Here is a 16,747-nt window from a genome sequence, read left to right on the forward strand (position 1 = left end):
CCTGAAAGGCAAAATGTCAAACGAAATTAACTTTTCGCTCGCTTGACGGAGGTAAAATGCAATCTTCATTAACGTGTGCACTGTTTTGGTGAGTGCTTAAATGTATTAAAAAAATTATGTATATCATTTTTTTTTAATTTCCCACTTCCTCCCCCCTTTCAACACTACTCCCCCACCAGCCCCCCTATGGCAGATGTTGTGGTCTCATTTGATTGCATAGGAAAACTGCAGTGATACAACAAACACCCAGAGAGATATGATGACAAATGGGTCCAGATCCCGGTAAATTACTTTCTGCTCAAATCGAAATTTCATTCAGTTTGTTGCTAGCAGAGATGAAGTAATCTAAATTGTGGACTCAGGAGCAGATAGAGGGAAGTCGGAGCAAGCATTTCATTATCAAGAGAGAGAGAGAGAAGGTTAGAATGAAAGAGATGAGCGGAGGCAAATCTAAAGTGTTGACACTATGATTGAAAAGGTTAACCCATACACATTATATATCAACCTGGATAGCAGTGACTTCCTAATGGAAACTCTGCTCTGATGGCGGTTTGCTAGAGTTTCAATACACCGAGCATGATGTCTTCTTAGATATACAATCAAATCCCCTTAACCCCTTTGATGACTCATATCTCTTGATATGATTAAACCACAAAAAAAAAAAAGAGTTCTTCAAATAATTTCAAGGACACAATGCATTTAAACTGCAGTCATAAATTGTATCTGTTTTAGATTTTTGTTTATGATCAGCCCGGATATCTGATAAAAATGTGGGCTTGCATCTTCTTGAGGCGTAAGACTGCGTTTTTTTTTTTTTTTTTTTATAAAATCCTATGACTCCATGCGAAATTAAAGGGTTGTAAAAAAATTAAAAAAAACTTTTATATATATATATATATATATATATATATATATATATATATATATATATATATATAGAAATAAATAAAATAAAAATTAAAAATATTATAATATTTATATTATATTCTATTATAGGTGCAGTGCTGGACGGAGGACATGGGAAGGGGCAATACCGTAATTAAAAAATGTATAATTGTTTTATTATTGTCCCCTCCCATGTCCTCTGTCCAGCACTGTACCTATAATCCATTTTGGAGCTACAGTGTATCATTAACCATGATCAATCCTCATTTTCTACCTTTTTTGTGTTGTCATAGGTTATTTGGAAATAGCGGTGCTTGCAGCGCTTGTGGGCAGTCAATTCCAGCCAGTGAACTGGTCATGAGGGCACAAGGAAACGTCTATCATCTCAAGGTACTTCTACGACGCTATCTGATAGTTTTAACTTTTTTTTTTTTTAATCAGAAAAATGGGGTATTTAATGGTGTCTGGCATCAAAGGAGTTAAACCAAATCCCCATTTGAGTTTGCTTAATCACTTGATTGAAGCTATGATCTATAGTATTATTTTATCAACCTTTTTTTTTTTTTCTTCTTCTCCGTTGATTAATTTGTTTCTGTTACCTTCCCTCTTCTGCCGTGCAGTGTTTTACGTGCTCAACCTGTCGGAATCGCCTCGTCCCGGGGGACCGGTTTCACTACATCAATGGCAGTTTATTCTGCGAACATGATAGACCTACAGCTCTTATCAATGGTCATTTGAATTCACTTCAGAGCAATCCACTACTGCCAGACCAGAAGGTGAATACTTGACTCTTTATTAACAAGCTTTTTATTTTCTAGGAGGCTAATTGTCACAATTACGGTATTTTTCCTGTCCTTATTTGCATTTCTTACATGATTAGGGCCATCAGATGCAGAACAGATCTGATTTATTTTATGCTTATAGTTAAGTATATAAAAAGGAACAACATTTGGGCTTGTTCACATTTTTGCTGCTTTTTTTTATTTTTTTGCGCTGCTATGCCTTTCTTTATTCAGACACTGCACTTTTTACCTATTCTAATGAATGCGTTAAAACCGCATGTAAAGTGCAGTTTTTCCTGCCAATACTCTGCACTCTAGTGTAGAAAAAAAGCTGCAAAAAAAATCACCGTTTGATCATACCCCAAGGCCACCACTTTATCTAGCCCAGATATATATACACTTATTATTTGTATTATTTGAAGTGCTGGCTTTGAGAAAATTACCTCCAGCAAAATGGTTTCGGCAGCGGCACCTGCGCAGTATCCTCTCTTAGGCCAGTCTCTCACGTCCAGATAATTCCGGTACCGGAGAAAACGGTACCGGAGTTATCAGTGTCCGTGTGCTCACGTAGGCCATCCGTGTGGGATCCGTGTGATGTCCGTGAGTACGTTTTTAGGGTTCGTGTGCTGTATGTGTGCTATCCGTTTGCTGTACGTGTGTCCGTGTATTGCAACAATTTTTACAATTTTAACCCTATGACAGGAAAAACGCACATGGACAGCACACAGATGGCACACGGACAGCATCCGTGTGCGGTACGTGTTTACACGGACCCATTGACTTTAATGGGTCCGTGTGATACGTGCGCTCCCACGAACACTGACATGTCTCCGTGTTTTGCAAACGGACACACGGTCCGTGAAAACACGCTGACATGTGCTGGGACACATTTATTTGAATGTGTCTACGTGAGTCAGTGTCTCCAGTACGTGAGGAAACTGTCACCACACGTACCGGAGCCACTGACTGCCTTACCGATAGATGCTACTGTGCATGCGCTGCCGCCATGTTGCTGCAGTGGAAATTTTTTTGCCTCCGAGCAAAATGGCGAGGCATGCGCCCTAGCATCCATCAGCAAGTGATGCTCTCAATCTGCACAAGAGATGCCCACCATTGGATGGGGCATGCACACATTAAGAGCATTGCTTGATGATAAATGCTACTTCGCATGCGCCGCCATTGCCATTTTGTTGTACGCAAACAAAAATTTGTCTGCAGCAAAATAGCATCAGTGCTTGCGCAGTAGCATCTATCTGCAAGCAATAGATGATACTGCACATGCACTGCTGCTATTTTGTTGGAGCAAAAAATTTGACTCCTGCAGTATGGCGGCAACTTTAAGAGGGAGATGCTACTGTGCAGGCGCCGCTGCCGGCACGATTTTGCTACAGCCAAATGTATTTTTTCAAAGCCAATACTTCTATATGCAGTATTTAAAATAGGGGGCAGGTTACCTGAAGGATCAGTGACCTGTCAGTTAAGCCCTTAAGGATGAATATGAGAACAGAGCATGAAATAAAGCCCCACCAGCCCCCCCTCCTACCCACACAGGCCGAACCGAAGCATGAGAATTAACTGATAACTACAAATAAAGATTAAACAACCACAAAACGGATTTCATCAACCAAGGTATCATCTTAATCAGTATAACGGCGCCGACCTGATAGTGTCTGTAGTTTACTTAGTAAAATCTTGATGACGGGTTCCCTTTAATGTATTTTTTTTTTACTGTAAAATGTATATATTTTTTTAATGACCTTGTTGTTAGTGCCAGTTATGCATTGTGTTCAGCCATGCCATATAGTTATGAAGAAGATTATAAAATGTAAAGGGTGTAGAGCATCTTGATCTTGCGTCCTAAAAGTAGTCGCAAACTGAAAGCAGAATATTTTCAACCTACTTAAAGAGGTTGTCCGGCCAAAACCGGTAATTCTGCAGTCACTCTGTGTGACTGCAGACGTATGAACCCCCAATGTGTGGATTTGCCGGTTTAAGACCGAGGCACGAAGGGTATTTGAGTTATGCCTATAGTCCTTACTATTTATTTTATTTTTGCTCATGAACAGCACATTGTGCACCTCCAGTAGTCTACATTATTGCTTAGGATCTAGTGCAACAGAATTTCAGGGTCATTGTTCTTCATTGCTGGAAAGGTTCGCTACACTTGAAAAAGGTTCGCAACAATGAACCGAAACATCGCCATCATGGGCTAAATAAAATAGCTCCTTATTTACAGACAGTGGGGTGCTGCTTCCTTTTTTGGGCTACTACTGGACTGAGAGGCAACTATAAGGACTACATAATTTATACCATTTGCAAAGTTTAGGTTTGTGAGTATGTGATTGAAGGACAGTAGATGTAGTGGAGCGGCGCATGTCCTACACCCATCCTTACTGGGCAGGGGTACAGATCCGCTGCTCAGACCCTCACAGATAATTGTGGCATTTAATACAATAACTTCAATCAGAATGTGCACGCTGAGGTGACGGACCCCAAGTGAGGAGGAAAATCCGCCCCTGATTAATCCATTAAGTTGGACAAGTTGGAGGTGATCTGTAAGTTCGTAGCTGGTCATAAATAAGGATCATAGCTTACATGCCACAATGTATCAACTGGTAATATGGCCACCATTATAGCTCTTTTACTGGTAGTCACTCAGCTCTTCTAGACACCTGAATGGATAATCTTTGTCGGGATCCTTGTGGAGAGCAGAAGATGTATTTCCACATGCCTACGCAGAGGCGATGACCCTTCAGTGTTGTAATGGTGGCCATATTTGTCATCAGGGTTGTTGTTTTTTTTGTTTTTTTTTAGAAACAGATGTAACTAAGAAACTGCTGAGTAGAATATGAAGCATTTACACCAGAGAACATCACGAGGAATTTTAACCACAAGGGACTTTTAATTATAATTCCAGATGAAATAATTAAGGCGCCATTTTATGTCTGTTTACTGTTAATTAAAGCCCAGGAAAAATAAGCTGTGACCTCCGAGGCCGTCACCAGACAGCGCCTTTATGTAGCCATCTATAAAGGCAGGGTCCTCTCCTCGCTTGCCGGTCTGTCACTGTTGGCTTATTTACTGTGCTTTATTAAAATAGAAGTATATGACCCCTCCACACATATAAAGGACCACGGAATATGTGGTCATTGTAATTTCTCCCCCTCGCCTTATCCTATAGAGGGCCTGATGTAGAGAGATCACTTTAGTGACAGTCCCATCATAAGCCTGGATAGTCTTAGTAATAACCGCTTCCCTATGATAACTAGGAACCAGATCTCCATATTTAAGGAAACCAAATCAAGTGCTTTCCATTATTTATTAATCTCATGTGTAGCCTCTGTTTATTTCCTGCATATGGTTCCTGATGGGAAGTGATCTCACGTCTTTGCATCGGGCTGAGCTCAGTAAATGTCATTTCCAGCCTTCCTGTCTAGCAGAATAACTGTTTTGTCAACATTTAACTTGTCATTTCACTTCCTTTTTTGTCTCTATTTGATCCAACATAATTAACCAGAGCAATTCTATTTATCTGCTTAAAACAACAAACACATAATTGCAAGTTGGGAGTACTTTATAGATCCAGACTATATGTCTACCGGCCCGCCACATGTGGTTGCATTATACACACGCCACTCTGTGCTGCTTGTATTATCCAATACTGCTGCTCTCATAAAATCTGTGACTCGTACATGAACAGTGGCATCCAGGTCCAAGTTATTAAATATTGGAAGTTAAATTAAACATGGAAAACACTAGCATTAGACATAGGAAGTCTACGGTGATGTTACGTTATAGGAGAAAATTTGTATATAATGTGTGTAATGAAAATATATCATGTATATTTTTATTACACACATTATATACAAACTTTTCTCAGATCACGTAATATCACTGTAGACTTCCTATGTCTAATGCTAGTGTTTTCCATGTTTAATTCTGGTTTTAAGCACACACCGTTTGTGTATGCATGTATATGTAGTTATAATGTGTATGTGTAGTTATGTGTGTGTATGTATATTTAGTTCTAATATATGTATGCATGTATGTATATGTAGTTGTAATGTGTGTATGTATATGTAGTTATAATGTGTGTATGTATATGTAGTTATAATGTGTGTATGTATATGTAGTTATAATGTGTGTATGTATATGTAGTTATAATGTGTGTATGTATATGTAGCTGTAATGTGTGTATGTATATGTAGTTATAATGTGTGTATGTATATGTAGTTATAATGTGTGTATGTATATGTAGTTATAATGTGTGTATGTATATGTAGTTATAATGTGTGTATGTATATGTAGTTATAATGTGTGTATGTATATGTAGTTATAATGTGTGTATGTATATGTAGTTATGTGTGTATGTAAATATAAAAAAATCTTTGTTCAGGAAATGTTCTGTAGTAGGGATCTACCACCTCTAAGACTCTAATATGCTGGGAGTTGTAGTTTCATTATAGCTAGATCTCCGCAGTTGGCTTCTTCATGCAATGGCATAATGTAGGTTGCCAGTGTCTTGGGTAATGCAAGAATTTCATTGTCTAAGGCTATATGTGCACACGCTGCGGATTTTGCAGTTTTGATGCTGTGGATTCGCAGCAGTTTTCCATGAGTTTACAGTATCATGTAAACCATGGATAACAAAATCCGCAGTGCACATGCTGCGGAAAAAAATGCTCGGATTCCGCAGCATGTCAATTCTTTGTGCGGATTCCGCAGCGGTTTACACCTGCTCCTCAATAATAATCTGCAGGTGTAAAACCGCAGGTGGAATCTGCACAAAAATCGCGGTAATTCCGCAGTAAATCCGCAGATAATCCGCAGTGCGGTTAACCTGCAAAAACAAAAACAGGTGCGGAAAAATCCGCAGAGATCCAACCTATGTGTGCACATACCCTTACCCTTTAATAATGCCCTTGAGTTCTCCCTTAAAACAAATAATGTCCCTGGAGTCCCTTTAAAAAAAATACTGTAAAAGTAAAATCACTCCCAGCAAAAAAAACACAACAAAAATCAAACTTTTCTTTTGAAATCTTGCATAACCCTTAACATTTTGCACACATTACAACTGCCCCTGTGTCCCACCCACACTACTCAGGTAGGCCCATGTAATCTGTAGAAACGAGATCTACATGTACGATGCAGTTCTTCCCACTTGAAGTCAAAGGGGAAAATTAATACATTGAATACATTGAAATGAATGTATGAGAGCGGGAATTCAGATCAACAGTTGTAGAGAAGGAGACTGTTTAAGATCTAGCTTCATTTTCCTAATAAGTCTCCTTGCTATTCTAGTGAGTGCATTTTGATAACTGCTGTGTCTAATTTGTACCAATTACTGTCAGTCCTCACTAAGTCTGTTCATTCCGCGCTGGTTCAAGGGAAAAAAGAAGGAATGCCCGACTCCTGCACATAATTGTATTCACATCATATTTCATACTGATTACGTATTGATGACATTGATTCATTTACTCTTTACAGCTTCACTTGCATGGGTAGTAAATCTTATTGACCACATATGAATTTTAATTTCAAATTGGTGATAGATTTTTCCATCAGCTCTGATAGCGTGTTTGACTTTTTCATCATTAACCCAGGCAATCACGCTGCACTGAGTTATTGCAGTGAAACAAAAAATGCATACTTCAGTTGCTGCTACTATATGGATTTGCAATAGAAACTTCATTAATGCGCTGAAAATTAAAGGGAAAATAAAAGCTTTTATTCTCTCCTCGGCGTAGGCAAATAAAATAATAACTTCGGATTTTGTAAATTATTTGGTGCACAGGGACCAGTATTTGAATACCTACGCTATGTATCATTTATGGAACTGTTAACCCAATATCTTAGCGGCATTTCCCAAAAGCAATTACCTTCATATTGGATTACATTTAAACACAACTTAATGGATTTGTTACTCATTTTATATGTGCACATAATAACGTATCCAGGAAATAGATATGCAGGAAAGGAATTTTGTCTCTATATACCGTATTTTCATTAATGTATATAATGACAAAAGAGGTAATATTTGTATTCTATTACTTTCTAGGTACTTATGCTACGAATTAGTGTTTTGGTCCTTTTTTTTTTTTCTCTTCCTTTAAAGGATGTTATAAAATACTCGCAAAAAATATCTGTCGCTGTATCTCATTCTTTACGTATTTTAGTAATCTGAAATAAAATATTTAGTTTTAAAGGGTTATTCCCATCCTCCCAGATGAGTGGTGTTGGATATTATTTTTTGCAATTTGCGGTGTATTTTAGATATTAGCACTTTTTGTTTACAGTTTGTTGCCTAGGAGACAGACCACCATTGTTGTCTAGCTTGTAAGCGCTGGACAGGATTAAGAGCTGACAGTGTGCTTCAGCGATCCCAGCCAGCTTCTAAGGCCGGGATCATACATACGCGAGATACGGCCGAGTCTCGCAGGTGAAATCCCTCCTCTGGCGCGGAGCGTGCAGCCGCACAGCAACACATGGAGCTGCACGCTCCGCTCCCAAGTGCCGGCGCCAGAGGAGGGATTTCACCTGCGAGACTCGTCCGTATCTCGCGTATGTGTGATCCTGGCCTAAGCAGTACTTACAAGCTCAATAGAAAAGCACTCGTGAGCACTGTGCATGTTCGGGCAACAGTGGTGGTCGGTCACCTATGTAATGGGGAAAAAAGTGTTAATATCTCAAGAGCAGCTAAGAAGTTTAATAAGCATTAAAATGAAAAAGTTCTTGTTTTCTCAAGCTCTATTCAACAATACCCATCTAAAAAGATGGGAATAACTCCTAAATGTTGCTTGTATTAGTGCTTTGCGAGGCCCAGTACAGTTTCCTACCATTGAAAGTTTAGATTTCTTTCTACCAACGTCTAGTTTTGCTTTAACACAATATTTGACTCTGGCCTAAAGTGTCCACATAACTATTACATTCCTCATAATGTGGCTGGACTGTTAAACTTCACATAATGACTATTTAACCATATGAAGAAGAGAGTGTGTACATGCTGATAGGCACAAATGCTTTGATTGCATATTGCAATTATGAGTTTAATAACCTATAAAGGAGATCAAAGCTACTTCTTATGCGATGGAAGTTTGGAAATATATTTCATTTTTTTTTTTAACAAGCTGCAGCTGATAAGAAATTATAAGAGGATGAAGTATTTTGTAAAAATACAAAAACTCCAAGGGCCTGATTTTTTTTTTTTCCTTTTGGCCAACTGCACCATTAAATACTTGAAAGCCAGACTAATAGTCCATTTACACAGACCGACAGCCTGTTGGATACAACCGCCGATCGGTAAATTTACCAAACTGCTTTTTTGCCCAGGCAGATCTGTAGTGGATCTCACAGTTCACATAGGCTGCTATTATTCTCGGCAGTGTGAGTCCTGTGTACACAGGATGATGCACCACTGAGAACGAAGAACTTTAATTCTGTACAAAAGATAATTTCACCCAATGAACAAGCTTTTTGTTTCTTCATAGGGTGATAGGTTGCCTGTTTACATGATAAGGTTAATCGTGAAACAAGCATTTTTAACAATTCTTGTTTAGCTTGCAATGTAATGGAAGAATGAGTTGGTAATATAACTCTAGACGAGGATCGCACCGCAATGCTCGGACTGGCTGGCAGCTCTCTTCTGACCCAAGTGTGAAAGCTGCATAGAAATGCATGCTGTCATGCTTTGATCGGGAGAGCCAACTGCCACTCCGAGCACTTCGATGCGATCCTCGTCCTGAGTTATACTACCTTCTTACTTTTACATAAAAGCCCCATAAAACATGCTACCAACTAGATTGTAGGCTGAACCGTAACATGTAACCAAACCAACTTACCAACTTTGGTCCTATTACATTATAACTTTTTGTTGCTTGATGCCATAGTAACAAATAAAAGTATGTATTGCTTCTGGGTGGTCTGCTCAGGCTTTGTTCTGTCTTACAACATAATGGTCTAACAGGGATAGATATTTTATAGATGGATAGGGGTCTGACTGATAGACAGGGCCGGTAAGTCGGAAAGTCAAACCACCAACTCCTCAATTTCCTGACTTCTGACTTCACAGCCCTGGTCACTACTGAGCATGAACATAAAGTACAGCACAGATTCATCTCCACTAAAAGCAGGCATCCTTAGATCAGGAACAGAACAGACATTTTTAGGACACTTCATAACTTTCCCAAATTCTTCTGAAAATAAATTTCAGCACATTCTGCATTGATCTACTATACCCAATTTATTATATATTTTAGGAGTCTGAGTCAGTCCACTTAATAACAACTCCAACAAAATAGACACACTCACGACTCCACAGCCCTGCTGATAGGACCCCCACAAATCGGCACAACAACACACTTTTATCCCCATTGAATTAGATCAGCAGTACTCATGCTTCATCACTGCTCCAATAATTTCCTGTGGGACTGCTGAGTGATGCCTTCTACTTTTTCTGGTCCGGTGGCCTCTATAGAGAATATATTGAGCAGCAGTCGAGCATGCACTCTGCCTCTCCATTTTTAACTGGGAGTAAAATTGCTGTATTTGCTCATTGTTGGGGCTCCCAATGGACTGACCGTCACTGATCTAAAGGTTATTACCTATCCTTTGGATAGACAATGTCCTTTAACCGGTCAACCTCTTTAAATTTTGCACTTTCTTGCCTAAAAATTACCCTAGTGATACAGCTATCCTAGAGACTCGCACCATAGGGTACACCGCTCGCTACCTTTCATTGGCCTTTATTTAACTAAAGCCTTATCTAAATAGTTCAGCTTTCACTCTGGTTTATAAGGCATTAGGGCTGAATCTGGACATGTGTGATATAATATTTTAATATGACTAACTAAATGTTTGAATTATTGAGCGTTTTTTTGATGTACGTCATTACAATTATGTGATCCTTTCCTTTTCTCTTGGAAAAAGAAAAGGTTAAGACCACAACTATGCCAAGCAGTTGGCAAAAAATCTTCATGTTCCCAAGCAATTGGGAACATGTAGATATTTTGCTAACTTGAGTCATTAAATGTCTATGCATCAAGCCAATTTGCACTGATCAGCAGATGACTTTAGGTTGACATTTAAGATTTCCAAATCTCACAAATTTCGTTTAAGGCAGATTTTCTCAAATTGGTCAGCAGATTCAATTTGTTCCAAATTGAAAGTTCCTTTATTGCCATTCATTATGCTCTGAGGACACTGTATACTACAAGCGGCTTGAAAGAGGTTAAAAAATAATGAAGGCAAAAAAAAGCATTACACTCACCTGCTAGACCATCAACTGACTTCCCTCAGTAGCAGCGTCCCTAGCTGTTGCAGAAGTGATTCAGCTCCATATTTTAGACCAACTTTTTGGTTCTGAAGCCCAACCTTCTCATGACCTTGTTGATCTCTGTGTTGGAAAAACCTGTGTGGGCCTTAGGACTAGGATAGCTGTGGCAAAAGGAATCAGGTCAAGGCCTAATAGATGGTGTTTTTTTAAATTTTATGTTCTTTCTGTCTCAACAAATTCTCCAGATTGATGGCAGGCTGGCCTTTTTTTTATGGATTCTTGTAAATTTAAACTTCTGGGACCTGAAATGTTGGAAAAATTTGTAACATCTCTAGTGGCCATATGCACAAAAAAAGTAGGTCGGTGCTTGATTCTAGTGATACTAGTTTAGTTCTTTACATGTTCAATGAACAATCTTTCTGAAAAATGTAGATATAATTTATTTTGTTGATTTATGTAACAGAAATCCTCAATAATTTACAGACCTAATCACTTTCCCCATTGGGGTTCACAATCTAAAGTCCCTTTCAGTATGTCTTGTGATCGTGGCTTTAATCTCCTTTTAGATGTTGTCTTTGGTGGGATTTGAACTTGGGACTTACGTGCGTCACCATTTTTCCTGCCACTGTTCATTCTCAAAAAAGATTTTATATAGACTAATGGCTATTGAACAACAATTTAGGTGACTTCTTTCCAGATAATGTCATCAGTTGACCAATATGTTTGGTTGTAGTATTTTACGTTACAAACAATTTTTGGTTAAAACCCTCAGGTTTGATCTTCTACACTAACGTGGTCAATGTTCTTGATTACCTGAATATTACTCTGACAACCAAGTAAGCTATCTGTCTAAGTCTTAATTTTTGAGGATTGTCAGTTCTTAAAACGTGTCCTCTGTTTTTCTGAAACTTCTACTGAATGTCAAATTCTCAGCACTCATTTCTATCTGAAGAACCAACTTTATTATATACCGCAAATTAAAATTAAAAACCCAATCGCCTATATAAAAGGTCATACAAATACCAGCTTACAGTTTTATTAATATACAGCTTAATGTCAAAACTTAGAATTACTAATACTACTTGTAATTTAATATAATTGAAAATGTAAAAAAAGAGAAAAGGCGTAAGATTTTTAGGGCTGTCAGTCTACATGCAAAAGAAAAAGTCATTGTGAGAATCCGTTTGGTTTACTTTGAAGCTTCTATGCAGGACTTGGAGTTTCTAATTTGGTTTTCATTTCGTAATTACAGGTCTAGCCGCGGTTGAACGTAGATGTGCCCCTCCGTATTTACTTACTTGTTAATTAAGTTCTTTGTTACGTTATGTTTGGCAAGGGGGTGGGAGAGCATGGCAAGGCAAGCAAACTCACCTGTACAATCAATCAGCATATAGAGTATTATGTTATCTATTCTAGGTTGCGTTAAACTAAGGTCTGCGCCATTCACTTTATTGGTTATTAAAAAAAATCTTCTAGTTTACATATCACTCAACAATTCCCTCGTTGTTATATAATTGGAGTTGTCTGTGTCCGTAGTAGAGGACATTTGATGCTCATTTATTAAATATGCTCACAGGCTGCTCTCTAATCTCTTTGTTCTGGACAGCCAAATTACCTTTCTCACACTGAGCTTCAACTCATGGGAATTGAACCTCCACTCCCGCATCATTTTAATTAGCTTGAAAGTATGGTGCTCCTGAAGGAGAAGGTGGGGACCTTGAACTTACTCCGAGACCTCAAGTTCTCACTAACTCTGTGCACTCCTAGGATCAGAAGAGTATTTTAAAACAAATCTGACATTGTGTTGCTTAGAAATTTTATATATTTCTTTTGTAAGTTTTTGAACATTTTGTAGGGCTAAAACACATGGGAAAACTCATTAAATTAATCTTTTTCACACTCCTTAAAAGTATTTATTTTAAGGATTTTTTTCCTGTTTACTGAGAGTTGACTGAATTCTAATTGCCTATTTTATTGCCTCTGATTTCTATGCCCTTTTATTAAAGAAGCACTCCACCCATCAAAAATTGTATCTTCTTAACATATTGCAATCCTATTATATGGATCTGTGTACTTACAATTGCTCATTTTATCCTTCTACCCAGCTAATTCTTCTCTTTTCCATTAGGTCTATCACATCACGTGATTAAAAACTGACTAGTGGAATCTTTCTAATCTTTATGTAGAAACAGGAGGACCATTTTCCCTGTACGAGTCATAAGTTGCTGCAAAAGTCCCTGGAGGGGAAGAGTGGAACAGCTGGGTCAGGAGTTGGAGGGAAATGATTTATTCAGGGAAAAGAGACTTCCTGTTTTTACATATCGCAGAGAAAAGTGAAGAATTAGCTGGGTAGAAAGGCAAAATGTGTAATTGTAAGTACACCATATAATATGATTGCAATATAAAAAAACTTTGATGGGGTGCTTCTATAATGAAACTTGGGAAATAATTCCTTTATTATAGTGATATGTACAGACAAGTAAACTTCAGACTAAGGCTATGTGCACACAAAGCTACTGGCATATATCTGTGAATAAAAATGTCCAAAAAACTTTGAGAATAAACCGCAAACTTTTCCTGCAATCCAATGTGCTTCAATTGACCCCTTCAGGAGAACCGCAAAAAATTGACCCCTTCAGGAGAACCACAAAAACACATTATTTTTAGCATTTTTTTTAGCTCTTCTAATGGTGAGTTTTAGTGGGAATCAGCCTGAAAAAGGGTATGTGCACATGACCTTAAGGAGGACCTCTCATCTTTTCAAGCGTGTTTTTAAGTAAATACTTGTGTCTCCCATTAAGATTAGAATTTGGAAAAATCTTTTCTTGCCAATTTTAATATCTTTTAGAAATGCATGAATAGGTTGACAGGTCTTCTTTTACACTTTGATATCCTGCTTCTAATAAAACCTGCATTACTACTGACCTCACATGAACAAAAGTCTTAATTGGCATCAATCATGCAAACAGCTGAGCCGCATTCAACCATTTAAATCTAATTTCCATTTGGATCAATTTCCAACTGTTTTCTTTTTTTTAGGGCCAACTGCTGAAAAGCAGCTTTTTATTTTTAGATAACTGGAATCCCATGGATCACGGTACAAAATTTGAACCTGGGCCCCCATCTCTGTTGGGCTTTTGTAGTGTCCTAGGCCTTATAAAGACATGCGTGCAATAGTTTCCCCTGTCCTTACCCCATCCTATAATAATCTTTCATTCTAAGCACCTTCCTGTTATAATATCCCCTCTCCTGGGCCACTTTCTAATAAATCTCTCATCCTAAACCCTTTCCTGTTATATCCCATGTTTCGGGCCTCTTCCTGGTATAATGTCACTTTTCATGGGTCCTTTGATTTTTATAATGACGCCCAATCTGATCTAATGACCCCGCATCCTGGGCCTTTTCCCTGTATAATGACCCCTATCCTGGGCTCCTTTTTGGTATAATGTTCATTCTCTTTTGCAAAGCATAAAACAAAAACTATTCTTCTTACCTTTCTCCACTCGCATGATGTGCGGCGGCGTATTCTTCTGTAGCATGTAGCTGACATTAGTGTTCCGTCTTGGGCAACGCATGAAGTCCCTGACATGCACAGCTAATGACCGGCACGTTGACTTTAGCTGCCGGTTACTGATTGGCTGGTAGCGCGTATTGCAGCGCAGGGAGGCAAAGGGGCCCTACGCTGCAATACACTTCAGCCGGAAATGTGTCCTCGGACGGACACATCCAACTGAATTGGGCTTTGGCCGGCGCCCTTCCCTTACAGGCTCTTTTATGGTCGCGCCCTCTGCGACCGATCATTAAACCATTGTCATAACTGTATTACTGATCAAAGTTATCTGTTTTGACCTCATATGAGCCTAGAATTACCATTTTTTATGAGAAGGTATCCAAAGTGTTTTTTTCTCATGCATAGGGGAGGGGAAGCATGCTCTTTTATTCAGATATTCTCATGTGCAACACTGTACTGCTGCACTTGTAGTATTTTTGTTTTCATTATATGGACCTGAAGGTCTCAATATGCCACCAAGTAAGATCAGAACTGTTGGCTTAGCCATGTGCATTGACCTTTAGTGTAGTGTAGTGGGATATGAAAGGTAGTGTTTGTCAGTTACATTGTCATTATTTCTTTCTTACTGTCTACAAACCAGACTAATGTTTCTCTGTTTCTCATTTTAGGTTTGTTAAAAGGTCAGAATAAAACAGAATGCGTGCCTTCATCTCAAGTTCTGTTCATCGCAGATGGATCCCATATGTCTCAAGTAGACAAGTCACCTTTGTAGCTAGCATCAGTGCCAGCTTCATGCCATTGCACCTTTTTTCTCTTCTTGGTTGCCCTCCCCACATTTATTGGTGTATGAAAAGGACTGAAGACACATATATTATGGACTCCATGAACCTGGGCTAATTGGGAGACTTTTGAAAAAAAAATAATAATAATTTGAGCTGTTTACCGGAGGACTTCTTGACGAGGGTGAAAATGACTTATGAAACAAATTACAAGATGTATTCAGAAACTGCTTACCACCCTCATTACCGATTAGCAGGGCACTGGCCAGAGTTTGCACCCTTTCCCTTGACGACAACTCTACTCACTCTTTTGTCTATTTTACGTGCTGTGAGGAAGAATGTTCCAATCAAAGTGAACATAAGATAAAGGGGAGTTGTAGCTTTTGGGTACTTTATCACAAACACTTTTATTGTATCTCTCTGTAAAATACAATGTACGTATGCATGTATGTGATATTTTATTTTATTTTTTTTTTATTTTTTACATTTTTGTTTGTCCTATTGTTGCTACTTCCCATTGCAAAAGGGAAGGGGCGGGAAAAGAATCTGCTATTGTGTAGAAATTTTCACCTACTTGCTGATTGAAGAAAAACTTTTATTTGTGATATTTTCAGAGACTTGCTCTAGTATGGTGTATTTAAGTAATAAAAAATTTAAACGCTATAGTTAAATTGAGTTTTACCTTTTATAATGAACATAATCTGACCATATTTTTTTTTTTTCTCCGTCCGGGAAGTTTCCAAGCAGAATATTTGCAGGGGATGAATGATAATAATGGGGATAAATGTGCCAATAAATATGGCCAGTGGTGAACACGAAATTCTTTATTTTAAATATACTTTTAAGGAATGTTCACATAGTTTTTAGACGAGGATCTGCTCCAAATTCGACATCAAAATCTCTTGGGGTATGTGCACATGATGTCTTGTAAATGCTGGCGCGTCTGCATAATTTTTCAAGCCGAAGACACTTCTCAAGCGCCGGATGGGTTTTTCCTGAAGCATCTTCTTGGCATCTTACCAGTCATTTTTGTGGCAACATTTAAAAAAAAAATTTCTATATATCCCATAATGGCTTAAAAAACAACTGGAATAGTCGAGTCACTTCCTTTTAAAGGGGTATTTCCATCCCAAAGACCCTTATCCCAATATGTAATAGGTATAATATTAGCAAATGCCTTCAATTAGAAATATAGTATAGTTTTTCTGATTCGCTATGTCTTTCCTCATGTGTAGGCATTGCAGGACCTTAAGTATCCATGGTTATGACCACTGATATAGAGACCACTAGTTGCCCGTGGTCGTAACCAGGGCTGTAGAGACGGAGCCCATTTTGGTGGAGTCGGTGTCATGGAAATTGAGGAGTCGGAGGTTTGGCTTACTGACTCCACAGCCCTGGCAGGAAAAAAGCCATAGACCTACCAACTCAATGTAAGTATTGCGTCTGATATTTCCCTATTGACAGGAAACATCTGGCCACAGTATTGTCAGGAAAGTTCTCAAGGTATATGTCAAATACA

At 38.4% G+C, this 16,747-nt stretch overlaps 1 protein-coding gene across 1 annotated transcript in view; it reads left to right on the forward strand.

Annotated features, from left to right (window-relative positions):
- The window catches only part of LMO4 (LIM domain only 4), a 45,800-nt gene extending 29,907 nt beyond the window's left edge, over positions 1 to 15,893 (forward strand). Inside the window, exons 3-5 of the mRNA XM_069737522.1 lie at positions 1,179 to 1,275; positions 1,506 to 1,661; positions 15,118 to 15,893. Of these exons, the coding sequence (XP_069593623.1) occupies positions 1,179 to 1,275; positions 1,506 to 1,661; positions 15,118 to 15,126 (262 nt within the window). The 3' untranslated portion in view covers positions 15,127 to 15,893. The remainder of the gene's footprint in view (positions 1 to 1,178; positions 1,276 to 1,505; positions 1,662 to 15,117) is intronic.
- The last annotated feature ends 854 nt before the right edge of the window (positions 15,894 to 16,747 follow it).

The sequence above is a fragment of the Ranitomeya imitator genome, chromosome 8 (genome assembly GCF_032444005.1).
Source record: "Ranitomeya imitator isolate aRanImi1 chromosome 8, aRanImi1.pri, whole genome shotgun sequence".
Lineage (NCBI taxonomy): Eukaryota > Metazoa > Chordata > Amphibia > Anura > Dendrobatidae > Ranitomeya > Ranitomeya imitator.